The sequence below is a fragment of the Neovison vison genome, chromosome 8, assembly GCF_020171115.1.
Source record: "Neovison vison isolate M4711 chromosome 8, ASM_NN_V1, whole genome shotgun sequence".
NCBI lineage: Eukaryota > Metazoa > Chordata > Mammalia > Carnivora > Mustelidae > Neogale > Neogale vison.
Window position 1 is genome coordinate 372,689 of NC_058098.1, and position 27,940 is coordinate 400,628.

The 27,940-nt window shown below is 59.6% G+C and overlaps 2 protein-coding genes across 9 annotated transcripts in view; both read right to left on the reverse strand.

Annotated features, from left to right (window-relative positions):
- The window catches only part of DNAJC5 (DnaJ heat shock protein family (Hsp40) member C5), a 38,702-nt gene extending 32,735 nt beyond the window's left edge, over positions 1–5,967 (reverse strand). The window contains exon 1 of the mRNA XM_044262624.1: positions 5,815–5,967. The gene's annotated coding sequence lies outside the window, so the exon portion shown is untranslated. The remainder of the gene's footprint in view (positions 1–5,814) is intronic.
- A 4,754-nt stretch (positions 5,968–10,721) lies between these two features.
- On the reverse strand, positions 10,722–27,893 carry TPD52L2 (TPD52 like 2). Of its 8 annotated transcripts, none has more exons than XM_044262627.1 (9): positions 27,773–27,893; positions 25,217–25,362; positions 23,318–23,466; positions 22,585–22,644; positions 17,995–18,096; positions 14,865–14,891; positions 13,920–13,961; positions 12,811–12,859; positions 10,722–12,251 (listed from the first exon to the last, which is right to left on the reverse strand). In XM_044262627.1, exons 1-9 carry the CDS (start codon positions 27,789–27,791, stop codon positions 12,156–12,158), a joined length of 690 nt encoding a protein of 229 aa, XP_044118562.1. In that variant the 5' UTR covers positions 27,792–27,893; the 3' UTR covers positions 10,722–12,155. The 8 variants fall into 8 exon arrangements, 7 of the variants coding, with proteins under 7 accessions (XP_044118562.1, XP_044118563.1, XP_044118564.1 ...); XM_044262630.1 differs by having other exon boundaries at positions 12,159–12,674; XM_044262628.1 differs by lacking the exon at positions 22,585–22,644.
- Positions 27,894–27,940: the final 47 nt, after the last annotated feature.

Sequence of the window (27,940 nt, forward strand, 5' to 3'; positions counted from 1 at the left end):
TTTTTCTATTCTCATTTTTTAAAGATTTTATTTATTCATTTGCGAGAGAGAGAGAGCACACAGAATGAGAGTGAGAGGGAGAAGCAGATTCCCTGCTGAACAGGGACCCCGATACAGGTGTCGGTCCCAGGACCCCAGGATCATGACCTGAGTCGAAGGCAGACACACAACCAACTGAGCCAGCCAAGAACCCCCAGAACTAAGTTTTAAAAACCATTTATACGGATACATGAACAATACCGACTGATTTTGGAATGAAATGAATTTTAACGTATACGGTTCAGTCCTTAAAAAGGAAACTGATTAAGGGGTGCCCGGGAGGTTCAGCTGGTTAAGCATCTGAGTCTTAGTTTCAGCTCAGGTAATGATCTTGAGGTCCTGGGATAGAGCCCCACACTGGGCTCTGTGCTCAGTGGTAAGTCTGCTCAACGATTCTCTCTCTCTTGGGGCGCCTGGGTGGCTCAGTCCTTAAGCGTCTGCCTTCGGCTCAGGTCATGATTCCAGGGTCCTGCGATCGAGCCCCGCATCGGGCTCCCTGCTCAGCGGGGAGCCTGCTTCTCCCTCTCCTGCTCCCCCTGCTTGCTCGTGTTCCCTCTCTTGCTGTCTCTCTCTGTCAAACAAATAAATAAAATCTTAAAAAAAAAAAAAAAAAAAGGGTGCCTGGGTGACTCAGTGGGTTAAGCCGCTGCCTTCGGCTCAGGTCATGATCTCAGGGTCCTGGGATCGAGTCCCGCATCGGGCTCTCTGCTCAGCAGGGAGCCTGCTTCCTCCTCTCTCTCTGCCTGCCTCTCTGCCTACTTGTGATCTCTCTCTGTCAAATGAATAAATAAAATCTTTAAAAAAAAAAATTTATTAAAAAAAAAAAAAAGGATTCTCTCTCTCTCTCTGCCCCTCCCCTCTGCACACTCTGTCTCTCCCTAAAAAACAAATGAATAAGTGTGTTTTGTTTTGTTTTTTTAAGATTTTATTTATCTGACAGACAGAGATCCCAAGTAGGCAGAGAGGCAGGCAGAGAGAGAGGAAGGGAAACAGGCTCCCCGCTGAGCAGAGAGCCCCTGGGATCATGACCTGAGCTGAAGGCAGAGGCTTTAACCCACTGAGCCACCCAGGCGCCCCCTGTTTTGTTTTTTTGAAGACTGATTCTCTCTCAGAGACTCTCCAGCAGACTCATGGATGAGAGAGAGGAGTCTGATATGGGGCTCAATGCCAGGACCCTGAGATCATGGGTCATGACCTAAGCCGAAATCAAGAGTCCAATGCTCAACTGAACGAGTCACCCAGTGCCGCGCACACAGACCCTTAAAGAGAGAGAGAGAGAGGAAACAGATGAAGATGGCATACTGAATGACCTCCCACGCCTGGTCTCACTGCGTCCTCCTCTCTTTAGAGAGAGAAGCTATCCACATTTCTGCAGCTTCGGTGTTAACCAATATGCCTGCAAATGTCCCGTGTTCTCAAACAAAATCAATGCAGAGCACGGTGAGAGACAAAATCTAAACTGAAGGCTGGCTGGCAATCTAATCCTTAAATCTTCCAGCTACCGGTAACCGACCAGCCGCTAATCCTCTTCAGACTAAGAGGTCACTATCTGAGAGGCAGCCTGGTGTCGGGACAGGAGAGGCACAGTCATTCTCTCTCGCAAACGAGGAGCAGCATCTTCATAAAACAGAACCGCTACCATTTTCCAGCTTTGCTGGCGCGTATAATTAGGGAGGAGCTGATGAGACACCTTTCCACTTACCACCGCCTACTCCCCCAGAAGGCAGGCAGGGCAGGTACCGTGACCCCCCGCTTTCGTGAGGCCCCTGTCATGTGAGCCCTAGTCTTACATCTTCGGGAGCAAAGTCCAGCACAGACTCTGCCCACCCACGGGGGGGACGTCTACAGCACAGGAGGCTCCGATCTAACGACCCAGTCTGCGCACCGCAGGCGTCATCTGAGGAATCTGTAGCTCGAACCGCTGCTCACAAAGTGCCCAGAGACTCACGAGCGCACCACTGAGCGCTAAGAGCCTCCTTGCCACTTGTGCAAAGGCTGGTCACTGAGCTGGACACCAGCCCCCAGAAGACACGGGGGTCTGTCTCTTTCCTGGGTGCGCCACTGCTTGCCTGCGGCACTGCGAACCCCAGAGCTGCAGGGAAGTTAAGGGACTTTTCAGGGGTGCCTCCATCTGTGTGGACCACGCTCACTGTACTCCGACTTTAGGAGCAACTCCCACCTTAGACAAAATTCTTTTTTTCTAGGATTTTACTTATTTACTTGACAGAAACAGAGAGAACGCTTGCGTGCGCACAAGCGGGGAGAGTGGCGGCAGAGGGAGAGGAAGAAGCAGGCTCCCCGCAGCCTGTGAGCCAAATTCAGGACTCAATCCCGGGACCCCAGAATCATGACCCGAGCTAAAGGCAGACGCTTCACCGACTGAAGGGCCCCGACAAAATTCTGTCTTATCACGACCCCCCAAGTCCACTGCAATTTAGCTGTTACCCAACAAACACCTACTGAGCCTCCACCGCACCCTGGGGCCACTGTGAGCCGCTCACGTTTAGGCTCTAAAGAGGCACCGTCCAGCAGGGGTGCGTGTTAGGGTGCCGCATGGTGGGGTCAGGTAGGTGGTCTGTCAGGAACTGGCACAGAAGGCCTCAATTTTCCCGTTCCTGAGCAAGGCGCTGGTCTCCAGGGTTGGTCCCTGCTGAGCACGGTGCCACCACGTGCCAGAAGGACTCCAGAACAAGAATGGTTCAGAGACACACAGCACCCTTGCCATCTCTACAGCACCTTAATTCATACAACCCCCCTCAGGGGCGCCTGGGTGGCTCAGGAGGTTCAGCCTCTGCCTTGGGCTCAGGTCATGATCTCAGGGTCCTGGGATCGAGCCCTGAGTCGGGCTCTCTGCTCAGCGGGGAGCCTGCTTCCCCTTCTCTCTCTGCCTGCCTCTCTGCCCACTTGTGATCTCTCTCTCCGTGTCCAATAAATAAACAAATAAATAAATGTAAAAAAAAATGGAACGCCCCCTTAGAAAGAAGAGAACCCCCTCACTCTGCGTTAACAGGGGCATAAGAAGGGTTGCAGAGCCCCTCAGTTCACAAGGCGGGACTCAGCTGCTGCTGCAGAGCCTCACAGCAAGGAGTCTCGGGCTGAGGCTCACCCCGCAGAGTTCTTACAGATTACTCCATCTCAATCCACTTAATCAACAAATGTCACCAAGTATTAAGACTAGCATGTGGGGTTCTTCTGCCGGTGAGGGGGATGTGGAGAGCGGTGGGAATGGGAGGAGAGGGAAGAGAGTAACCAAAGACAAAATTTCTAGAAGCATTATTACCAGATCTGACTTTAAAAACTTATTTTGAGGGGCGCCTGGGTGGCTCAGTGGCTTAAAGCCTCTGCCTTCAGCTCAGGTCATGGTCTCAGGGATCGAGCCCCGAATCAGGCTCTCCGCTCACGGAAGCTTGCTTCTCCCTCTCCCTCTGCCTGCTGCTCCCCCTGCTTAGGCTCATGCTCTCTCTGTCAAATAAATAAATAAAATCTTTTTAAGATATTTTAAAAGTAAGGGGGGGGGGCGTCTGGGGGGCTCAGTGGGTTAGCTCAGGCCATGATCCCAGGGTCCTGGGATCGAGCCCCGCATCAGGCTCTCTGCTCAGCGGGGAGCCTGCTTCCCCCCCACACACCTGCCTCTATGCCCACTTGTGATCTCTGTCAAATAAATAAATAAAATATTTTTTAAAAATTTTAAAAATATTTTGAAATAATTTAATTTGAAGTAATTTAAATTATTTTGAAATAATTTAAATTAGAAGTTGCAAAAAAGATTTCAGGGGTCGACTCGAGCAGCTCTCTGACGGTTTACCTGGCTGTCCTTTCCCAAAGGGCAGGTGCTTGCCACACTTCCCTCAGAACCCAGGGCCTCCGTGCGCACTCACAATGACTTCCCGGTGGCCAGCCACTGAGCAGCACCGTGGTCAACGGGCTCATCACTATCATTGCTTCAACAAGTGTTTCCTGGGTATGTGCCAACACCAGATCTTTACACAGAGCAGGCTCCCCACGGACCCATCTCACAGTAAAAGAGTAAACATGGTCAGAATAACCAAGCGCTGCAGGAAAATCAGGGAAGAAAGGGAGACGGGAAATGGGAGGTGGCGACTAAAACTCTATGCAGGGAAGTCACGGAGGGCCTGGCTTCATGGAGTGTGAGGATGAGGAAGTGAGTGATCCCGGCCAACGGCCAACAGGAGGGCAGAGAGTTCGCCAAGAGACCAGCAAGAAGGCTGTGGAGGAAGGGGGAGGGTGAGTCAGAGGGCCAAAGGTAGGAGGCTGGTCGCAGCGCGGGGGGAGAGGCCTGACAGGCATCCCAGAGGCCACACGGGTCCCTCGGCAAGGATCAGAGCATCCACCACACGCCTGCCCGAGTGTCTGCTCCCCACACAAGCCCCGGTGCTCTGCTTACTCCAGGGCCAAGGTGGCTGGCCTCTGAGGGTCCTGCCACACACATGTCCCCGGCAGTGCTGTGCTGGTCCACAATGACCATCCACAGTGACCGCTGGGGGGACAAGGCCATCTGGATCCCACAGATCAGCCCCACAGTCAGCCAGCCAGAACCAGCTCCCGGAGCTGTTGCTTTGGCCACGCGCCATCAGGAGCTGCCCTGAGCCCCGGCACAGGTGGAAGGAGCGCCTCGCACACCGAATGATGAAGTCCCCAACGCCCTTAAGGCCGGCTTCCGATTTCAGCCCCGGACACCGCTCCGTCCCGAACTCGGCAGGATACTTCACGAGGAAGAAGCACGAAAGCCACGTCAAGTGGCCGGAGCCCGGGCTAGGGGTCCGCGGGTGGGCAGCCGCGGGACCGGCGCTAGGACGCCCGTCTCAACGGGCAGCCAGCTAAGGACAAAGGTGTCCAACGCTAACGCCACGCAGGAGCGCCGGGCCGCGACCGGCGGGTTGAACACCCCCGTCCGAGCGAGACGGGAACTCGGCTTCCTCGGCCTGGAGGACGCCACGGAACCCAGCGCGACACCCATCCCGGGCCTGCACCCGGCCCCTCCCCAGGCCGGCCCCTCCCACTGTCTCCTCGAGGACCCCGGGGCGAAGCGGCCCGAGAAACTGGGCTCCTGCAACCCGGACGGTTCATCCGGACGCGTGAAGGCACAAACCCCGTTCCCCGCGCTGCACCCCAGGGACCCGGAACCAGCCGCTGTGGCTCGGTCCCAGCCGCGGCTCGCGGCGCTCCCCCCCGCCCCCGGGAAGGAGACCCCCGGGTCGGTCACGGGGACAGCGGGGCGGAGGGAAGGCCGCGCGCGGGCCGCGATCCGGCAGAATGGGGGAGGGACCGAGGGAGCTCGGCGCCCCCCGTGAGACCCCCCGCCCCCGGGATGCGGCCCCACCTGCCCACCCACAGGGGATCGCACGCCGCTGCGGGAGGCCGTGCCCCGACCAGCTCAAGGCCGCTCCGCCCGCACAGACCCCTCGGGTCGCCCCTGACCGAGGCTCGCGCGGGCCCGGGACCGCGGCGGGGGAGGGGGGGCGCGCCTTCCCGCCCGACCCCCTTTCCAGGTCGCAGGGTCCACCCGGCCCCGCCGCCACAGCCGGCGCTCCGCGAAGCCCCCTCCCCCGCCGGCCCCCGCCCTGCGGGCCGCCCCCCCCCACCCCGCGGCCCGGAGGGAGGGTCGCCGCCATTTCCGGCTGCCGGCGCGCCGCCCCGCGGTGCCCCCACCCCGCGGCGCCCCCGGCCCTCACCCCGCGCCCCCCGCAGACCCGCGCGGCCCGCGCTGCCCGCCCCGGCCTGACGGGAGGCCCGTGGGGCCCGCCGCGAGCTCACCTGTCCGCCCGCCCGCCCGCCCGCCGGGTCCGCGGCTCCGCTCCTCAGCTCCGCGGCGCTGCTGGGCAGCCGGCCGACGCGCTCCTCAGCCGGGGTTGCGTCTCGGGGACCCCGAGCGGCGGCGGCTGCGGCGGCAGAGGGCGCGGGAGCAGCACCGGCACAGGCGGCGGGGGCGCGCACGCTCACGCACGCTCACGCACGCACCCGCACGGGCGCGCGCGCCCCCGGAAGAACGTGGGCTCCGCGGCTCGGAGCCGCAGACGCGGCAGGCCGCGCACGCTCCCAGAGCGCTGGGCTCGGGGGCGGGGGTGATGGAGGCCCCGCCCATATGGGGCGGAGCTGAAACTGACAGCCGCGGAGGCCCCGCAACGCCTTCCGTGGGAGGAGCCTCGAACGACAGCCCGGGGGCGGAGCCCCAAGTGACAGCCCGGGAACGGAAGTCCCGGTAGCAGTGGGCAGAGCGCGCTCCGCGGAGCCGGAAGAGCCTCCCGCCCGGCAGGGGCGGGGCCGTGGGGCGGGGCCGAAGGGCGGGGCGGAGCCTCCCGCCAGGGCGGACGGGTGCTGCGGTGATACCGCGGAGGGGAGGAGCGCGGGGCCTCGGGCGGCCGCCGGGCTTGCTCAGCGCCGTAGTAAGGCTGATAACAGGGAACTGCCCTCGTCAGGCGGGAAAGGACCCGAGGCCGACGCCCCCCTCCCTCGGACCACCGTGAGGGACCGGCGTTTGCTGTCCCCGGGAGCTCAGGGACAGGACTTCCTTCCCCGCCCCGCCATCCGACCACCCTCCCAGAATCGCCTTCCAGCAGCGGCGTGGACAAGCGGGAGGGGCACTGTCCACTCACTTGCCCCCTATCCCGGCAGGGCTCCTGCGCATCCTGTCGGCCACCTGGGAGGGCTGCCTGCCCGCCACCTTTCGCTGTCACTCCCTGTAGCCGGAAACAGTTCTACCATTGACTCGGTGCCTGCCCGGTGTCTGCTGCGCTGGCGTGTGCCAGTTTTCATCCAGAACGCACCCGAACACGTCTTTCGTCAGGGCTTCAGCCTGCTCGCCGCTCCTGCCCCCTGGCCATGTGCCGTTGAGCGGAGCTGTCTTCTAGAAACTGATGACATCCAGGGCTTCCTAAGACACCGCAGTAAAATCCAGGCTCTTTGCCAACAAGCCCTGACCCCTAGCTACCTCTGCCCTCTTCCTACCCCTCCCTGCTGGCTGCAAGTGGCAGAGAGCTCAGGAAGTGTCCCGGCGGTTAGTACACCGCAACATCAAGCAGGCGGTAAGAAAAGGCCAGATTAATACTGCATACTCAACGTGGGGTGTGGGAGGTTGGGGTACTGGGTGGTGGGTATTATAGAGGGCATGGATTGCATGGAGCACTGGGTGTGGTGAAAAAATAATAAAAACTGTTATGCTGAAAATAAATAAATTTAACTAAAAAAAAATACTGCATACTCAAGAGGATGAAGGATCCCAGGACAGAATCACAGGAGGAAGGAGAGAATAAGACGGACCTGGTACCAGGACCAGACTGAAGCTGTGTTCAGCCTGTAAGCCAGGCCTTAATGAGTCTCCCCCAACCCCACCTTGACCTACTAGTTCCACTTTAGGGATATCCTTCCTAAGAAAATGTTCCCAGATACAGAAAAAGGTTTATGCTCTTGATGGTGTTTCTTATAATAGTGAAAACGAAAACCTGCCCAACTATACAAGTAAGCACACAAATGCAACAGTATAGTTTTGTGGGTTTTTTAAAAAATTATTTTGTAGAGGGAGAGAGAAGGGCGGGGAGGGTCAGAGAGAGGGGTATAATCTTAAGCAGGTTCCATGCCCAGTGCAGAGCCTGACCTGGAGCTCGATCTCGTGACCCTGAATAATGACCCAATCAGAATCGAGTCAGCTGCTTAACCGACCGAGCCATGCAGGCGTCCCTGAAACACTATAGTTATTAAAAATGTATACAAAGGGGGTGCCTGTGTGTCTCAGTGGGTTAAACACCTGCCTTCAGCTCAGGTCATTATCCCAGAGTCCTGAGATTGAGCCCCACATCAGGTTCCCTGCTCACTGGGAAGCCTGCTTCTCCCTCTCTCACACCCCTTGCTTGTGTTCCCTGTCAAATAAACAAATAAAATGTTTTTAAAAAAATGTATACAAAGGGGGCGCTTGGGGGGCTTGGTTAAGCGTCTGCCTTTGGCTCAGATCATGATCTGGGGGTCCTGGAATAGAGCCCTGAGTTGGCTCCTTCCTCAGCGGTAAGCTGGCTTCTTCCTCTCCCTCTGCCTCTCCCCCTGCTTGTGCTCTCTCTTGCTCAAGTCAAATAAAGGGTTTTTTTTTAAATGTTTATTTATGGGGCGCCTGGGTGGCTCAGTGGGTTAAGTCTCTGCCTTCGGCTCAGGTCATGATCTCAGGATCCTGGGATGGAGTCCCCATTGGATTCTCTGCTCAGCAGGGAGCCTGCTGCCTCCTTCTCGCTCTCTGCCTGCCTCTCTGCCTACTTGTGATCTCTCTCTCTCTGCCAAATAAATAAATAAAATCTTTTTAAAAAATGTATATTTATTTATTTTTAAAGATTTTATTTATTTATTTGACAGAGATCACAAGTAGGCAGAGAGGCAGGCGGGGGGGAGGGGAGCAGACTCCTTGCTGAGCAGAGAGCCTGATGTGGGGCTCATCCCAGGATCCTGGGATCACAACCTGAGCCGAAGGCAGAGGCTTAACCCACTGAGCCACCCAGCTGCCCCACAGTGTGTTTTAAAATAAGCAACCTAAACTGTTCTGAGAAAGTAAGACAGAAAAGGTACCTGTGAAATGCTGACAGTGGCTGTAGTCAGCCCCTGTGCTGTCCACGCCCCTTGATCGGGCGAGGCGGACCTCATTACCCTCACCCTGAGACAAGGGAGCCGGCGCTTGGGAGGAGGAGGTGCTCCCCAACAGCAGCTCCTCAAAGCAGTGCCCTTGCTCCGACCCACCCCACCACTTGCTGCCACCCTCCAGGCTCTGAGAGCTCACCTCACACAAGTCCTTTAGGTAGAGCAATTCCTGGTCTTCCTCAACAAAAGGAACTGCAAAGCCCTTCAGGGCTGGGTCCACATCAGATTCCTTATCTCACAAGGCCCCACAGATTGTTACCCACAGAATATTTGAATATTAATACATGAAGACTATGTGGGGCACTTCGGTGACTCAGTTGGTTAAGCATCTTTTTTTTTTTTTTTTTAAGATTTTATTTATCCACCTGACAGAGATCCCAAGTAGGCAGAGAGGCAGAGACAGAGAGGAAGGGAAGCAGGCTCCCTGCCGAGCAGAGCCTGATGCAGGGCCTCGGGTCCCAGGACTCCAGGACCATGACCCAAGCCCACTGAACCACCCAGCGCCCCTAAGCATCTGAGTCTTGTTCTCAACTCAGGTTTGATCTCAGGGTCTTGAGTTCAAACCCCACATTGCGACACCCAGTATGGAGCCTACTTTTTAAAGAAAGGTGGGGAGAGAAAGAAAAAGAAAAGAAAAACACCATGAAAACAAAAAACAACCCCTCCCCAAAACCAAGAAAACCTCATGGAACCCATTCCCAAAGTAAATGAAGGTCAATGTGCTTTTCGCCCTTTGCACTAGCTGACTGGACCTCCGTGCGGGGTGCGCGGCTCATCCGCGTGAAGTAACTAGGCTTCCCTGCTATTTTTTCTGGGCAAGCCTGCTCTCTGACCCCAAAGGGAAGTCTGATGGTCCCAGTGAGAGTGCTGACCACCAGAACACCCCCAACAGCAGGAATGGACACATGTGGAGCACTAGGCCAGCAGAAAGGGGCTCCCCCAGAGGGCCTTAGGGGTGGGTGTGGCTAGCACCACAGGGCGTAGCATTAAGGGAAAGCAGAGCACAGAACACGGTGTCTTATGAGTAAGGGGAAAGGAATGAGAATACACATTCTTATTTGCTCGCCTTTCCATGTAGAAATGTAGGATGAACACGTAATGAGTCATCACAGGGGCGCCTGGGTGGCTCAGGTCCCCACCATCTCAGGTCCTGGGATCAGCCCCATCATCCGGCTCCCTGCTCATCGGGGAGTCTGCTTCTCCCTCTGCCTCTGCCCCTTTCCCCGACTCATGCTGTCTTTCAAATAAATAAAATCTTAAAAAGAGAAAGGGTCATCACAGAGGGCAGCAGGCCACGGGTGGGGAGCCCAAGCTGTTTCTGAGCGCATGCCGGACCGACGTGTTCATCTCGCAGACCCCGTGCTAACAAAGGAGTCGTCAAACTGCGCTCAGGCCGCTTAGCCGGCAGCCCTGCACTCACGGAGGCCTCCCGTAGCAGCTGACCCACGTGCCGACCCTGCTGACCAGAGCCTGCTGTCCCCACTTCGCCTGCGCCACTGTAATTCAGGAGCGCTGCCCCTGACAGTTGGTTCGTTTGCTCAAGGTTGCCCTTTACCTTTGTTCACAGGGTCCCACCTCTGGCGGGACTCTCTTACGATGCCTGCAGCCCACTCAGTGGCCTTCTTCCGCCTGAATGAGACTGTGCACCTGAGGGATACATGCGGCTTTCCTGTCCCTCACCGCTCGGGTGTGAGGGCAACGAAATTCGATGCTCACAGCACTTCCGAGTGGCCCCCGAACAGGCCCAACCCTTCAATGGGGCTAATGTGGTCGGCCAACCAGCCTCGCCTCTCTGGTGCCTGGCTTGCCGGCCTCTAGCTGCTTAGCCCCGAGCCCGCTTGTAAGCTGGCCGGCTCCTTCTCACCCTCCCGGTGCCCCTTCCTCGGACACCCCCCAGCTCTCCACTCAGGACTGAAGAGCTTCGCCGGCTTCCCGGCTGCCTCTCCCTCTCCCGAGAGCGCAGGCCCAAGGCAACAGGATCGCAGCGGGTAGATCGGCCACTCCTCTGACCGTCACCACTGAAGAGAGACGCACCACACAAGCTCACATGGGTTCTTCCCCAAAGGAATGCTTTATTGACAATTTCCCCATTATCCACTTGAAGGAAAAGATGAATCCGTTACTACGGTTGTGTCCTGCTTTCTCACCACACCCCATCCGTGACTCTAACCCTGAAGAAAAAACACCGAATGCTGTTCCTCCCATGGCGCCAGCACAGACCGCAGTCCACCCAGGGTGTCTGAAGTGACCGGCGGACGCTCGGCTTGCCAGAGGACACCACGGTCTCCCGGAGTGGACTCTGCACGTGCACAGGAGCGCTCTCGGCCTGCTGGGAGCCAATAAGGCACGGAGCTGCCCCTCCAGACACACCCCATGCGTGGGGCCCTGACCACAAGGCTGCTGGGGTGTGGCAGCTTCAGAACGGGAATGAGATCTTTGCAGCTCCTGAGAAAAGGCGAAAGCAGAGTCCCAGCCGACCCGATGCAGGGCCCATCTGCTTTTCCCTTGTCCCCAGGGTGCAGCAAACGGGCACGTTGGAGCCGAGCCGTCTGTGGAGGGTGCTGGCTTCTGCCTCTCCTGCCCACCCCCACCTCCACCCCTCGAGGCCCAGAGCCCTCTGACTGGCAGGAGCTACCCCAGTCCTTGAGGAGAGAGAAGCAAGCTTCACACACCGGAATGCAGGGCATCAGCTGCACAAAACACACCAACAGTCCAAGCATGCTGCCCTTCGGGCTAGATGCAGAAGTCTACATAACGCTCAAAACCCACTGAAGAACCCTTATTTTCATATAAAAAACATTATAAACAAATAAAGCATATTGCGATGTAAGGCTTGTATGTCAGCTTGAGTCCAAAGAAATAGTGTTTTCTAACGGAGACTAAAGCTGCTTCGCTGGGCTTAAATTGTCGAAAAATTCGCTGCATTTAAAAAATAAAGAATTTGCATTCGTTAAAGTTAGATCATTAGTGTAAGAATTAGGCGGCTGTTGATAACCAGTTTCTTGCTAGAGGGTTTCAAAAAATGGAGAGTTTTCTCATTTAGCATTTGAAATAAAAACTGGAGATCAGAGGACTTTCTGGATGAATCTTTCTTCCGCAGATTCCTTCTATAAGTCACGAAAGGGGAGGCTGAGGAGATACCACTTTATTTTATGCTTATCACGCTCCCGTTCCTTCCACGTTCTCGCGAACTAACAAGACCGCCAAAGGGCCCACTGTCCTGTCTACTCCCTGCATCCCAGGAAGGACGGCACAGGGGTCTGCATCTACCAACTTCAGTGGAAAGCATCTGCGTACAAGACCGCGTTCTGCAGAACTCATGCGAACACAGCAGCCACGTCTACATGGGAACGGCAGGACCCCCTCAAAGCCAGCTGGGTGCATCCACGTGAGGTCTGACGGGCTGCTCCGCTGCAGCGTCGCGGCTGTGACGGTGAGGACGGGCTTGCACTTCTCCATGGCCGGGCAAAGCTGGGACGGGCTTAGAAAGGCGTGGGATCGGGCAGGGGCTTGGAGCCACTCCCGGTCGGGGAGGGCAGGTTCTCAGTGCCGTTCTCTCTGCCACCGACAACCTTAGACTACATATGGGGAAAAAAAATAATAAAACCTGAGACAGAGCACACAATGCTGGCACACACACCCTAGGCCTCGCTGGGAAGCCCAGCTGTTCAGCTCTCTACGAAGTCTACACCACATCAACACCAACGGGCGAAAAAGAGGAACAAATCCCCGACACGGGCAACAGGCTGGCAGTATCTCTAGGGGTTTAGGCTGTGTAGAAAGAGCAAATCTTCCAAGGCTCCACGCTACACGGTTCCGATCCTAGGACACTCTGGCAATGACAAGTCATCACGACGGAGGACAGATGAGCAGTGGTGGGGGCAGGGCTAGGAGAAGGTGAGCCCCGGGAAGGGCCGCAGTGGGGTAAGACCGCTCTCCACCACGACCGCATCACTGTCCTATCCCGGTGGTGCTACTGCGCAACGTGATCACTGGGGAAACTGTGGAAAAGGTACAAGGACCCTCTGCGTTAGTTCCTGTCACCGCACGTGAAACTACGGTGCCCAAGTACATTTACGTCAAGGACGCGTCACGCCCCACCCCAGCGAGCCAAGTGAAGGGTCCAGAGAGAGTTACCTTTATGTTCCCAACTCGCTCTTCAAACGACTTGAAGGTGGCAGAATTCCTTTAAAGAGAGAGAGAAGAGGTCAGTGTAGGGAGCAAGCGGCCGTGCCTCAATCTACAGGGCTCAGGGTCAGGGCCAGCCTCCAGAAAGACCCCCAACTGCATCCCGAGACATTAAAAATGGGACACGCCAAAAGGGAGGGGGGCATGTGCCCCGACAATGTCATTCTGGAGGCCTCCAGGTCAGAGAAGGCCAGCCACAGCCGCCCACCGCAAGAAGGGAAGACCCGCATGCCGCCAGCGGGTGAAACCCCGACTTCACACGGGCAAACCGCAGACCCCTCGCCTGGGCAGTAGGAGGGATGTGGGACGCGTTTCTGCTGTACCCTAAATACACACTGATGTACCACACAGATGTCACAAAAAGTCCCAGGCGTTCCTGACACAAATCTCCCACACAAGTCCAGCAAAGGAAAACCGAGGACAATTCTGGAACAAGGGAGCGAGGAAGCGGCAGAGGAAGAGAAAGCGGGCCAGCCCCAGCCCCAGCCCGCACCCTTTCCACAACCAGCTCCAGCCTCTCTGGCTCAGCTCCTCCCGGCACCTCGCGCCCCTAGGGGCAGCCGGGCAAGGACCCCCAGCCACAGCAGAGCGTCCTGTAACAGGGCGGGTGGCTCCACGGCCGCCTCCCCATGGGGCACACACCCGTGGGAGTTTTTAGGAACAGGCCACGGCTCTGGGTGTTCTGAGGAGACCAGGACTCCCCCCCCCCCAGATGCAGATAAAAGTTTCCATAACAGGCCCAGAGGGACCTCAAGCCTCCTGGCTGCCACGTCTGTGCAGGATTCTCTCTGCCCCCCACCCCCGCCGCCCAGCCCCATGGGCAGCCCTGCAGGCTTTCAGACGGGAGCCCGTTCGGTACAATGCTCTCCCCTGGGCCTCACCCCCACTAGCTCTTTAGCCTAGAAGGGATCTTTGCAACCCCCGGCCCACAGGAGGCCGCCAGGGGAAGACAGTCCTTGGCTCAGGCATCTGGGAAGTGTGAGGCTGACCGCAGGCCTCACCCACTCCCACCCAGCCCCCCTCGGGCTCTGAGAGCTCCGGGGCACGACGCACGTTACCTCATGGCCGGCATACTTATGGAGTGGCGGATTGAAGAGCTGCTGCTCGGAAGCATGGGAGAAGCAGAGAAGGAAGCAGGAGTTAACACAGGCACGAGACTGGCCATCACCACGGCCATCAGCTTGTCCACACAGACACCCGCCTCTGCAGGGTCGGTGAGCTCCGGCCACAGCACACAGAAGGGCCCCCCACACCAGGAGGGAAACTCACCCCCAGGCTCCTCTCCCGGGCCTCCAAAGCTGCCCCAGAAACGGGACAATGCTAAGGGAGAACTTTAAAATAGGAAACTAAGAAGACCTAGGCCTGGGCCTTTCGAACCCTTTCGGCACAAACAACGGTCAGGCGTCCCTACTTGACCTCACAGCAAGTGAAGGGACTTTTTGGTAAAAGAGAAACAAGCAGGTCGAGTACGTAGAAGTATTTACACTCACACGTTGTTCTGGGTTTGGGTTCCAGGCCTGCGAGCAGAGGGCGGTGTGCCGGGGCAGCAGCGCTGGCGTCAGGCTAGAAAGCCCGAGCGAACCGGCACGGAGCGCGGGCCGCTCAGAGGGCCCCGGTGAGCTCACCGCTCTCGCAGGATGAACGGGACCGTCTCAACTCGCGGGGACAAGACTGCTTCTCCGGGGGAGGAGAAAACGGGAGCCGGCACTTTGGAGAAAGCAGCACTGACCCCAAGAGTGAGAGGGTCGGCAGGCCCCTCCCGCACGAGTAGGTCTCCCCTCGGGAGTCCCCAGAGGTGGGGGCCGCGGGACAAGCTCAGTGAGGCCGGGCTGCGGGCTGGCCGGGAGTCGCACGGTCACAGCCCGAGGAGCGCCAGGCAGGCAGAACGCCGGGCGGGCCTCCCGCTGCCCCTTCCGGCGCAGCCTCCCAGGGACAGCCAGACACCACCCTGCCCTGCATCAAGAGAAGAACCTTCCAGAGGTAACGTCCAGCAGCAGTCTTACCTAAAGGAGTGTGAGAACGGACGAGCCCTGAAAGGCGGCAGCAGGAGGAGAAGAAATGCAGTGTTAGGAAAGGGAGGCCAGGGTCCACCCCAGCCCCTCCATCAAGTTCTGGGAGGCCACGCAGGGACCCCCATGACCACCCCCAGTCCTCACACCACCAGGGAGAGCAGGACGTGCACCCTGTCTCCTCTCCCCAAGCCCCCAGTCCGCGACAGGCACGTGACCACAGCTCCGCGACCCCACCTGGGTCACAGACGAGGCACTGTGTGTCTGTGACTCTGTCTGGAGTTAGAGGGAAGAACCCACAAAGAGCAGAGCAGGGCAGAGGTGAGCTGAGGGACCGCCCTCGGGGGCTGCAGGCGCCACTCCCCAGAACCCAGGTCGGCCAGGCTCGGCCCACAACCTCCGGGCCACAGACCAGCCGGGCTCTCCCCGGGGCCGCAGCCAGACCAGAGCTGCGACAGGACTTGAGACTCCCCCAGGGCCGCACACCTCGCACTCTGGCTCCGTCGGGACCGCAGACGGGTTCCAACCCAGAAACACACGTGGGCAAAGGCGACACAGCCACACCCTCCTCGATGCAGCCGGGCCCAGCACCTCTTACCCCCAACGTGGACATCATCTCCGAAGCAACACGGCCACGTGGGTGGGCAGCAGGCCTGCCGTCTCCAGACGGAAGGAGCAGGAGTCTGAGGGTTAGGGGAGGCACGGGCCTTCACAGGTCACCCCGACAGAGAGACCCACCCCCGCCTGAACCCAAATCCAGCCCTCTCCCAGCCGGCCACCTCGTGGCCCAGGGCACGCAAAAAGTCTCAGGCCAGGGCTGCTCCCGGATAGGCCCGTGGAGGACACCGATGTGGGGCCAACGTCTAACACATAGGCACTTCCCTACACCTCGTTTCCGTTCTCAGGAAGCGGTAAACTCTGAGCCTCCGCTCCAAACCGGGAGGCTAAGGGGCCGTGGCCTCAGAAAGCACCTGAGACAACACAGTAAGGAAGCAGCGGGCACATCGAGGTGCCAGACTTCACTGCGTCCCCGAAAACACAGCAGAATAAAACCAAAGAGCCCCAAGGTGAGGCACAGCAGCAAACGGGACAGTCCCTCTGGGCACGAGGACCAGGTGCCTCCCGCCAGCCGGCCCATGCGTGTGAAGCGCGGTGCTAAGGCGACACAGGGAGGCCACGGGCCACACGCCACGGGTCAGCAGCGAATGCCAGCTCCTGGCGCCGAGCGCGGGAACAAAGGAACAGACGCCGAGCCGAGCCGAGCCGAGCCCGCGGCAGCCCCACCACAGCTGCTCCCGGCAGCGCCAACGCTCCGCAAGCACCCGACCGCGAGTGGGGACACGCAACAACAGCAACGCCCCAAGTGACAGGGGACACGCGCAGTGAGCTCTACCGCAGGCCGCGAAGACGCTCGCTGCCTCCCTCAAGTGCTGTTACCAGCCTGGCGTTCTGAGCGAAGAACAGGCACCGCCTGGCACACGGCTGGCCCCGCGGCATGGGGCCGGCCCGCCGTGAACCCGCGGCCCTCCCCGGGAGCAAGGCCTGGCCCCCAGGGGCGTGCGATCGGTCTGTCCCAGGCTTACCACAGCAGGTATCCCCGAGGGCGGCGGCGACGGCGCATCTCACGTCCCACGACCTGCGTCACAGGCACCCGCCCACGCGGTCTCGGCCGGCTGCTGCGAAGCCCGCTGGGCAGCCGTCAGCTCGGAGCCACGGCGGGTAGGGCCCGAGTCATCACAGCCACTGTGGACAGGCCCGCGTCTACAAGCTGAGCCAAGAGGACGCCCGGCCGTCCCACAGGAGCCGGACCAGAGCCCCCACTGTGGGCACGTGAACTCCTCAAGCCCAGAGGAGACACACGGACCGCGGACTGACTGTTCAGAGTCTCCGAATGTTTGAAATTTTTCAAAATAAAAATCAGAGGGGCACTAATTCCATCAAACAAACAGAAGGTGGGCACGGCCCTGGGCAGAAGCCAACGGGGGAGGGTCTGTGCCTTCACCCCTGGCTGTGCGGCCAGCGCGCAGCCCCCACCTCGAGGCCCCACAAGGCAAGTGGCGGGCCTGTGAGGGGAGGAAATGCCGAACCTAAGCAGGCAGGGAGGCAGCCCACCGGAGGGTAGGAGGGGAGCGGCTCCCGAGCCGGACAGGCCCCGATGCCGCGCTCGGCACGCCAAGCCCACAGGCGTCACCACACTGTGCTTCTCCACCCTGAGAAGACAGAGGCCTCAGCACGGGCTCTGTCAGCACGGGGGCCGCGGGGAGGCGTTCCGAAGTCCGGAATCCCAAAGTGAGGGGACCGGGGCTGCGTGTGCGTCAGGGGCCAGGCCAGGCCAGGGCTGGGCGGCGGCGGCGGCGGCGGCGGCGGCCAGGTGCCTGCTGCGGTAACGAAGCCCTCCGCACGGCTGCTGGCCAGGGCGCGCTTCGCTCTAACCATCCCGAGAAGGACGCCTTGCCAAGGGCAAACGAGGCGGTGGCCGAGGCAGGATTCACACCGTGGTCTCGGGCCCCAGGGTCCAATCCCCTCGGCTCAATGCAGCGGAGCCAGAGACATGGCGGGTGCAGCCCCGGAGCCCAGACCAGGAAAGGCTGGGTGAGCCACAGCCTTCAGGCTGCGCGTGGGTGCTGCCACGTGTGCTCAGAAGCCCTCTGATGGCCGTGCAGGTCTCCTCAGCCCTGGGGAGACCGCTCAGCCGGGGCCCCTGGCACACGGCCGCACGCGCTCTGGGATCTGGGCCAGGCAAACGTTCCAAGGCAACAACACGCTTCCCCACCCCCACGCCACCGGCCGGCCTGCCCAGAGTGACGCCCCACCCGGACACTAACCCCAAACGGGGGCCCCCGTCCCTCTGAGGAACTTCAGCGGGAAGCACCCAACTCCACGGATCCCAAGCATTAGAAGTTGCCCCGAAGAAACAACAACCTCTTCCCCCAAGAAACACAGAAATGGCAAAGAGGCGGCCCACAGAAAAGGAACCACGCACTGACTGGTCCAAGCTGCTGGGCCCACCTCTGTGGCTGCCAAGGGGCCCCGAGGGGTACGCATCTGAGCCCTAGGCCCCTGAAGAGCCCCCAGCAGCTCGAAAACCCTCACCCGACTCGCCCACGCGACTAGAGCGTCTCACCTCATGTCCCCGAGCTTTCTGCTAATGGCGGAGCCCACGGTGGACAGGGCAGCCGACGTCTTCTGTCCCGCCTGGGAGAGAGTTTCTTGAGTCTTCTTGTAGCTGAGAAGAAACACCAGTTGAACCAACCAGAAGAAGAAGCCGTCATCGACCGTAAGCCAAGAACACCAAGCGCCCGAAGTGTACCCAGAAGAAGGAGAGGGGAGCCGTTCGTGAGCATGTGCCTGGCCCAGCAGGGAGGGGACCGACCACAGGGACAGAAGCGGCACAGCCAGGTCTCAACCTCCCAGATCTGAAACAACTGTTTTCTGACCTCATTCCACCTCACCTAAAACTCAGGTGCCCACTTCCCTTGATCTCTCACCACGCTGAGTGGCTGCCTCCCGCCCTGAAGACAGCCCTACAGGGGCCCTGGGTCTGGGACAGAAAACAGAAAACCCCCTGATCTGTTAATCTGGGAAGCTTCTTATGTCAAAGCTCCACCACGCCCGTGGGGGGGCAGGGTGCACTGGACAGGGTGTACACGGAGCCCCCCATCCGTGCGGTCTCACAACACCCTTTCGGCGCCGCGGGACCTTCATCTCGGGCCACTGTTCCCAGTGCCTAGGGGAGCCTTGGATCACAGAACAGACCACCCTTTCCGTGCCCTCCTGCCCCATCCACCTGCACGCAGGTTCGTCCCAGAAGACACACAGGTCCATGACCTCAATGTCCGTGCGATGGCCACGGAAAAGGCAGGGACACCGTTGGGCCACCTGGAGAGCTAATACGTGGTCCTGCCAGCCCTCGTCCAGCCGCCATAAACAACAGACACAGCCGCCTGAAGCCGAAGGCTCCTTTTTGGCCAACCAAGCAGCCCTAAAGAAATGGCTTGCTGATGGCCACGCTCTCAGGACGCCGGCCTATTCTCTGAAGTCACTTTCTGAGGGCTCGCTGGTGTCCCCAGGTCACGGGGGAAGGTCAGACAGCGGCCACCTCAGGTCCTCGGCAGTCCTCCCCCATCCGCTCCCCAGTGCCATCTGCGGGACGCCCCACTGGGAGTGCCTGCTGCCCCCCTCCCTCTCCTCCCTCCTGACCACACGAGGTGGGGTTCTGCCATGACCCCCCCCATGCCACCCCATCTTGTGTGTGGGGGGGTTGTCCAGCCCTGCACACTCCTGGGAGGGCCTCCCTCAACTGGGCAGGCACTCTTCACAGCACCGTGGGGCCTCAGGCTTCTCTGGTGCCCAGCAGGGCTCAGGACTCAGAACATGTGCTTTCTAGCCAGTGAGTCTGAAAACATGTTGAAGTCACTAGAACAGTGAGTTTATCTTAGTTTCCCAGAAGGTTCACGAGTCCCAGAACATACTAATAAATGGAGAAAAAATAATCTAAAATCTTTACTGGAAGGGCACCTGGGTGGCTCAGTGGTTAAGCATCTGCCTTCAGCTCATAACCCCGGGACCTGGGACTGAGCCCTGCGTCGGGCTTCCTGCTCAGCGGGGAACCTGCTTCGGTCTCTCTCTACACCCCTCCCCATTGCTCGCTCGCTCTCTTCCAAATAAATAAAATCTTTAAAAATTTTTTAAATAAAATAAAAGAAAATCTTTACTCTAAGATTTGCTGTGGATTTCCTGAAGGCATACACTAAAAAAGCCTCTAATTCTGAATCCGACCTTCAGCAGAATCGGACTACCAGAAATCCCGGCCCCCAACCCGCCCGCGACAGAAACGTTCACAGAACTGAGCACGAGTGGAAACAAACCCCAAGCAGGAATGCAGGAGCCCACACAGCCCCATGGCTGGGATCCGGACAGGCCGCCCGGCAGAGAGGCTGACCCCATCTGGTTCCCACCACGAGAAACCCAAGTGCACGCTCCTTCCGGGAGAGTTTCCACACACTCGGCTGTAACCCCCCAAGGCGCCTTCCCACCTGACGCAGCCCAAGCCGGCAGCCCACCTGCACCATACTTTGTCTCAGGGTCAGCGGAACTGTGGCAATAAAGGGCTCTGGAGCCTTCTCTGGGGTCCGTACCTTGCAGTCAGCCTTTGGGTCCCCTCACCCTCACGCCCAGCCGGCCAACTGCTTTCACGTCAAAACGAGTTAGAACAGGAACTGCAAGAACCGGGCTGGCGGGCACGGGAGTTCCCGGTGAAGCACCAAGCATGAGGTAACTAATGGCGCTATTTAGTTGCAGAAACACAAACTCGGAAAACGCTCCAGCCACCTCTGGTGAACCAACGTCTACGTAAGACCCCGTGGCCCTGTCTGTCGCAGGGCAAGAGTCTGAAGCAGAGGCTTGAAGGCACAGTCTGCACAGGGGGTCTGTGTCCACGAGGAAGCGGCGGCTGGGGGGACCACAAGCCTGGGCTGCGGACTGTCGGGGGGGGACTCAGGTTGGGGCCAGCCACCAGACGACAGACAGCCGGGACCCTCGCGATGGGCCACTGTGATGGGCAGCGCCCCTGCGGGAGACTCAACAGGGCGGAAGGACGGGTCACAAGTGACTCCTTCGGGGACGGGAACCCCCAAACCGGGGCCGATGCAGAAGTGGAAGCCACGCTCGGGCGGAGACAGGGCCGGGGGCCGAGTCCGCGTCTGGACGCAGGTAACTCGAGCCTAGACGTGCTCAACGGTGCTAGACTGAGCCACCCTGGCCAGCACCCCCGGGACAGTCACTCCTACCTTTTCGGAAACCAGAGGTGCAGGGTCCCGACAAACACCAGGCCCCGCCATCAGTCGGGGGGGCACCTGCTGGAGGTGCTCGCTCCGGGGTCCTCCCTCGGGGGCTGCTCTCACTTCCAGCTCCGGGGGGGCCCGACCGCAGTGAGAGTCCAGCGAGACCCACACCGGGTCCTCCACACCGGGCCGTCCTGCTGGGGCGCTGTGAGCTACAAAGACTCAGCCCTGCACCGCTGGGCACCCCCACGCCGGGAAGGAGGAGCCGGACAAGCCGCCGCCGTCTCCGTCTGTGCTTTCCGTCCCGCACAACCGAAGACTCAGCGTGCCAACGAGCGGCCGCGGAGTTCGCCTGATGCCACACGCGCCCGACGCAGCTCTGTCTCCCAGCAGACAGAGCCCGCGGAGGCGCCCGTGTCGCCGCCGAGAGAAGACAGGACGAGAGCACGACGCCGCCTCTGCCCAGCACGGCCTCACGACAGCCGGCTTGGGAGGCACGCACGGGTCTGGTCGACAGGGATCCCTTGGGGCAGTCATACCCCACCAGTGGCCTCCCACAGCGATGACCAGCCAGGCACCTTCGCCCCGGAGAGCGCAGAGCAGCCCACGTTTTTAGTCAGCCCGCCCGGAGCTGGGTCACCGTCCCCCTGGGCTGTCCCTGCAGGAATGCTCCAGGCCCCGGAGCTTCCCTGTGCCAACTCTTCCACCAGCGCAACGGGGGGTGAGGCCTCAGGGGAAGGGTCATCCCACCGGCCGCTTCCACGCCCGAGCCACAGGCCCCTCAGAGGAGTCAGCGCTGTAACTATCCGAGTCGGCGCTGCAGCGGCCTCACGCCACCTGGTGTTACAAAGGGCACCAAAGTCCCCTAAGGCTCTTTTGGGGTTAAGTCCGCTCCATGAGCCTGCCTGGCACCAAAGTGCACGGGTGACGCTGCTGCCTCAGCCCGGAGAGCGCCGGCGGCGTGGAGCAGGCACCGTCCGACACAGCCCCGAGGGCGCCGCGCGGGGGGTGCCCGGGACCCCTCTCACCCCCAACCGCACAAACGGCGGGACCCGCGCGAGCGCCCTGGCGCCCAGCCCCCCCCCCCCGCCCGGGGACCACAAACCGCCGAGACCCCGAGCACAGAGCCAGCTGACCTGGGAGCCCAGCTCCGTGACGACCAGCGCCGTAACAACTGCTGCCTTCCAGGCGGACCGAAGGCCTGCCGGCAAGTCTCTCCGGGAGACGCCAGAGCGCGTCCTCCCCGACGAGCGATGGAAAAGAACCCCAGAAAGCCGTGCTCGCGTAACGGGACCCCACTCAGCTCAAAGGCACTGGAACCAGATTGGGGCACAGGTAACAGAAGCGCTATTTCCTTGTGAGGGTCTCAGACAAAACACAGCTTCGGCAGACACGAGGACCCATCCGCGCTGGTTCCTGCTCCGTCGTGTGCTGCGTGGCTGAGGGCTCGGTGCCCCTCAGACCGAAGCGACCCCAAGACCCAGCAGCACGGCCCGTATGGCCGCCCTCCCTCAAGAACCCCCTCAGCGGGAGCCCCGTCTGCAGAGCAGAGAAGACCGAAACAAGCCCCGGATCACCACCGGCATCAGCCCCGACGGTGCGGAGGACTCTGCCCGCTCGCGGGGCTGAGGGGCGCCCAGCAGCCGGAGGTGCCCCGCGTCCCGCCAGGCCTCTCCTCTAAGGGCCGCACCCGTGCCAGCCAGACGGAGGTTTTCAGTGCAGTCTGCGGCCGAGCGAGTTTCCTTCAGCGACTGCACCCATTTCATGAGAGTTTTACTCTCATTCGTGTTTAAGGAAAATTATATTAAAGATAAAATAGCCCCGAACACTAAAACCAGGTTCGTGCCAAGTGCGCACAGCCTCCCCGTCCCTAAAAGGAGTGGCAAGAGGAGGCGGAGGCGGAGAGAAGCGCTGAGGGCAGAGGCACTCACAGGTCTGACTGGGTCACTTTCTCATTCCACTCTCCAAGTTTCTCAGAGGTTTGCACATAGCTAAAAACAGAAAGTCTGTGGTAAATTATTTAGAACAATCATTTCGACTACGGTTTCGAACACAGGGGAAACCCCACGGAGCACGGAAGAGGGCCGGAGAGCAGGAAGGGCAGGTCTCCAGCCGGCCTGAGAACGGGGTCTGCCCCTCGTCTCCGCACCTGCTGGAGGCCCGGTGAGGCCCACGGCAGAACCGACCAGTCCTTTTCCTACCGTGCCGACCCGGCCCTGGATGAGACATTTCAGAAGAGCCACGTAGCTCCACTTCCCAAGCTCAGAGAGCTGAGTCACATCTGCTCAGAGGTCTCGGGGCTGTGACCACGTCCTGCTCGTGAGGACTCGAGTTTGCGTCCGCAGATGGAGGATCACAGGAAAATCAGTCTCACTGAGGACCTAATGAGCTTTCTCTCACATCTGGACCCTGAAATACATTCTTAATTTCTGCCTGGACCACTAGCTAGTGTCTCCACCTGCCGCCTTCTAAAAACATGTGGACTCGGAGCTCTTCCAACGCATACCAGCCGCGAGATCAAGGACTCAGAGCCTCTGGCTGGCTGCTAGCACACAGGCGTACCGAGTCCCCTAGGGCTTAACCTCCCATTGACGTGGCAAGGGCACCGATCTGGTGAACGCCCTCCGACCGCCAGGGGCACCTCTGCCGCGGGCCGGTACCTACGCGTTAGAGACCTGCACGTCATGCCAGCTCCTGGACAGGTTCTGCTTCAGGCCCTCCAAGGCAGAGAGGCCCAGCTTCCTTTTCAGCTCTGCACAGTGCCTCTCCTTGGCCGCCAGGACCTGGCGCAAAGTGACAATTTCCTCTTCCACCTACGAAAGCACACAGTTGTTAGCTACCGCTACTGCGGGAAGTGAGGAACGCCCCTGCCCCCACACACTGCAATGAGAGGGTTCCCAGAATTGTGGACAGACTTTCCGCTTACAGAAACATAAATGTCTTAGGAACAGAGGCTATGTCATGCAACTGTTCTGTTTTTATCTGGTACTAGCACCCCAGCTTCTTCAGGAAGACTGTCCCATCCCCCCAAATCAAGTGGTTCTGCTGGGGCTACCAGGCACTGTGCCCACCCATGGATCACCAAGCAAGGCCTGTCAGAGCTCTCCCCTGGGACTGGGCACAGCTGTCAGAAGAGACAGGCCCCTCTCCCTCCAGGCTCCGAGTCTGGGCCCAGAAGCGAGAACTGCTGGCAGCCAGGCCCCATCTACACTGGGAAGGAAGTGGAGCTGACAGACAGACGGATGGCCAGAGACCCAGGTGACAGAGTTCCTGAGGTTTGCTCCAGGCCTTGGGAAAGGCAGTCACCTGAGCCAAAAGTAAATTCTCTTTTGTGTTTAAGGTAGTGTGAATTGGGCAACAGAAAGAATCCTGACGATAAAGACCTGAACCTTCTCGGGCCCTCAAATCAAAAAGGATGCGACCTGAAAAAGCAGCGTCCTCTAGAGCTAACGGCTCCAGAGGCCTATCTCCAACTGCTGTGTGACAGCTGCCGTAAGAAAGAAAAGTCCTTCTCTTAAAAAAAGTGATGGTTTGGAGTAAGGTAACAAAAAGTGGCTCAGAGCCCTTACACCAGTAGGTTTTCCATCAGAAGACAGCTGAAACAGGAAATAACTTATGAACAGGGTCATCTAAGGCCAGACTGCTACCAGTTACTCCAGCAGTAACGACCAGCAACTAGAACATTCCACACACAGTGTGGCCACCGACAGAGCTCGAGGGTGTGCAATCCAGCTGTCTTGGGGGAGGTGCACACTGAGAATTTAAGCGACACTGAGCTTCTCCACTCTGCAGCTCGGCTCTGAAGTGACCTAGTGCAAAACACAAGCCTGGCCGCGCCACCTGCGGCGAGTCCCTAACCTTCCCTCGGCTCAGAAACAGCTGCAGGGTCTCTCTCCCCTGATCTGAGACCTGGTCGTGGGCTGGGGCTTATCTGCACAGCCAGCTCTTTTTAGACTCAGGATGCAGCAACACAGGCCCATCTCTGGAGACGGAGCAGGGCTGTGACAGGCAGCGCATCGGCGTCCGCCGGATCCGAGGATACACTCCGATGTTAGCAAGTTGAAGGCGCCAGACCGGGAATCCCAAGCGAGTCACCGTTAGAGTCTGCATCACACGGTAAAAAGAAGTGTTCCTGGCCGCTGCTGTGAATAAAACTTATACTTGGAGATTTTGCCTTTTAATTACCATTTCCTCTTAAAAGATTCACTTTAAAAAGATCACATGCAGCACTTTTTTAGAGAAGTAGTATTTTTAAAAGGAAAATGGAGATCTAGGGACGGATAAATTTGTGGAGTCTGGGAACGATCGAGTGTTAATTCCAACAAAGAAACTCCCCTTGGCGGTGGGCTCAGAGCAGCTGCCCAGTGTAGACACTCTCCTCACAGACTCCCTATGGGATGCCAAGCACACACAAAGCCACCACAGAGAGCGGTTTCTCTGCGACTCTGGAAATGACCTCCTAGGGCAATTTCCGCAGAGCATAGCTAGCTCTATGGCCCCCTCGGGCTAATGAGGGGGCCTGAACTCATGGTCCCCCCAAGAGAGACGGCCAAGACACAGCACCTTTGCAAGCTCAGCCCTAAGCTCCTCCTCCTCAGCCTCAGTCAGACCCTCGACAGCAGGAGTCTGGGCAGCCACCGCGGTGTCGACAGGGACATCTGTCATGGAGTCGGCCAGCAGACCTTTGTTAGGAGAATTCAGGTTGATATCTGCCAGAGACAAACAAGGTCAGAAAGTGTCAATGAGAAGTTACGGAAAGGGGCGCCCGGGGTGGCTCAGTCGTTAAGCATCTCCCTTAGGCTCAGGTCATGATCCCAGGGTTCTGGGATCGAGTCCTACACTGGGCTCCTTGCTCAGCAGTAAGCCTGCTTCTCCCTCTCCCACTCCTCCTGCTGGTGGTTCCCTCTCTTGCCGTCTGTCAAATGAATCTTAAAAAGAAAAAGAAGTTACAGAGAAGCAGACAGGGAAGAGATCTCCACCAAGGAAGAAAGCAAGGACGAGAGGATGGGTACGAGGCACTGGAGGGGGCTGTGGAGAGAACCAACACCTCTTCTCTGACAGGTTCTGCAGGGATGGTTTCGCCATCAGGCTGAGGGCATCTCAGGCCACCCACGGTGCTACTGCAGGGCATGAGAAAGGCTGGCACAAGGCAGCCGGACCCTAACTCTGTCTCCTCCTAGGACAGTGCACGCTCCGGAGACTGGAACCTCTGCTGTAAACAAAGCAGTCTGACCTAAGGGATCTTCCAAGTTTTAGAGCAGAGAAACTAAATACAGCTGTAAACACAACAGCACCACCTCCAACCAGCCGATCTGCAGAGCACACGCTAAAATTACACACAAGGAGCACAGGCTGGTCCTCCAGCCCCGGCAGGGAGTCAGCAAAACAAAATACCGTCTGTGCTCGACTCTCTCCACAGCAACACGCAGCCAGGAGCAGAGAAAACACTGCTTCCGCCCCTTCTCGACACCCAGATCAGGCTCCAGTTCCCAGAGTCACCATTTTCTTTCCAAATTAAAAGCATCTTCCTGTCTGCACTAAAAGTTGACAAGATCCCGCACAAGGAAACAGGGGTCTGCTTTAGTTCGTCCCAGCTGCAAACCCACGGCTGCCCTGCAGCACACACAGGCCGCACAGCCACGAAAGCAGGCTCTGCACGCTGTCCAGCACGTTTAAAAGTAAAGGCCTGGGCAGCTCGAGGGCTCAGTCCCAGGAGCATGCGGCTTTTGATCTTGGGGTCATGAGTTCAAGCCCCACAAGTAGAGGTCACTTAAATAAGTGAGCTTTTTAATCAGTAAGTAAAATAAACATAAAGTCACAAAAGTGTAAAGAAGCTAAAGTGTCTTCTGCTGCACATGTTTCTCCACCGCAGAAGTCCTAGAATCTAAGAACCCCTTTAGCTTATTGCCCTCACATGCCCCAGGCAGCGGGCGGTCAGCACGTCCTGGCGCTGGGTCCGGTTCGCTGCAGAAGCACGGCTGCGTCTTAAGCAGCGGAGCTCAACCGGCATGACTCGGCTTCCTCCTGCCTACCCGCCACACCGAACCTCCTCAAATTCGCTCCATGCCTTATCTTCTCCATAAGGCTTCTCTTCTCTTAAACAACACAGGCGACCGCTCTCGGACGGAGCCCACAGAAACGACCCCCGACAGAGACCGGGCGCTTGCCAACCGCGCCGAGGCCAGACACAGTCACTGGCGAGACAGGGCCTCCGCACACGAGGGGCCTACAGAGCGGGGTGGAGGCGCAACCTGGCGGCAGACCCCTCCGGGCGCGTCCCCGCTGCCCAGCACGGCACGACCGTCCGCGCGCGGATCGTACAAGGGACCCTCTCGAGGGGTTATTCTGGGAACGAGAACGGGCCCGGCGAGGCCCGGCGCACCGTCCGCGCCCAGCCCGCACTCCCACCGGTGTCACGTCGTGCACCGAACGCGGACGTGCCGGTCGAGCCGCGGGAAGGCCCCCAGCGTCCCGGAGCTCGGGCTCCGCGCGCTCGACCGCTCCGCGAGCAGAAAGGCCTCCGGAACGCACCGGAGCCCACGCATTCCGACCCGGGCGGCCCACGAACCAGGCCCGCCATCACCCGCGCGGCCCCATGGACGCAGCAGCCCGGCCTCCCTCCCCCACAGCCCCGGAACGAAGGCGGACGGGAACCCCCTCCCACGACCGCGACCCGGCCCACGCCACACCGCCGGCGCCGGCCGCTCCGGGGCGTCTGCTCTGGAAACGGGCCTGGAGCGCGCGCGCAGCCCTTTCCCCCTGGAGACAGCCCCTGCGCCGCCTGCGCTCCGAGCAGCGCGGCCACCCAAGGGGCGCCGCACCGCGCGCGAACGTGGCTCCAGCGCGCCTCCCTCCCCGCGTCCTCGTGCGGGTGGCCCGGCCGAGGGCCCCGCGTGGGGACGGCGGCCGGCCGACTAGGCGGGCGCCGGGCGGGGGCACGAAACCCGAAACGCTGGGGACGAGGAGCAGCTTCCGGGGCGCCGGTGCCCCGAGCGGCCGAGCGGGGGGCGGACGACGCACGCCACGGCCCTCGGAGGCTGCGAGGCCCGGCGCCCGGCAGCTGGAGGAGCCACGCGGCGGGCCCAGGCGGAGGAGCGGAGGCGCCGAGCCCGCGGGTACCTTGGCCTGCGGAGTCCATGTTCGGGCCGCACGGGGTCGGGGCCGGGGCCTGCGGCGCTGCGGAGTCGAGCGGGCCCGCGGGGACTCGGCGCCGCGTACACAGCAGTCGGCGGAACCGCCTCAGCCGCCGCGGCGTGGCGTAATCAGCGACGCGACGTCCCACTTCCG

Bases quoted from the DNA above. Each gene is read 5' to 3' on its own strand.
- TPD52L2 (XM_044262633.1), bottom strand. The intron at 22,645-23,317 runs GTAGGTACCGGC...TTCTGTTTTTAG, and splicing joins GACGTGCAGGTCTCTAACGC to CTATGTGCAAACCTCTGAGA. The intron at 18,097-22,584 runs GTGAGTGCCTCT...GTTTCTTCTCAG, and splicing joins AAAGTGACCCAGTCAGACCT to CTACAAGAAGACTCAAGAAA.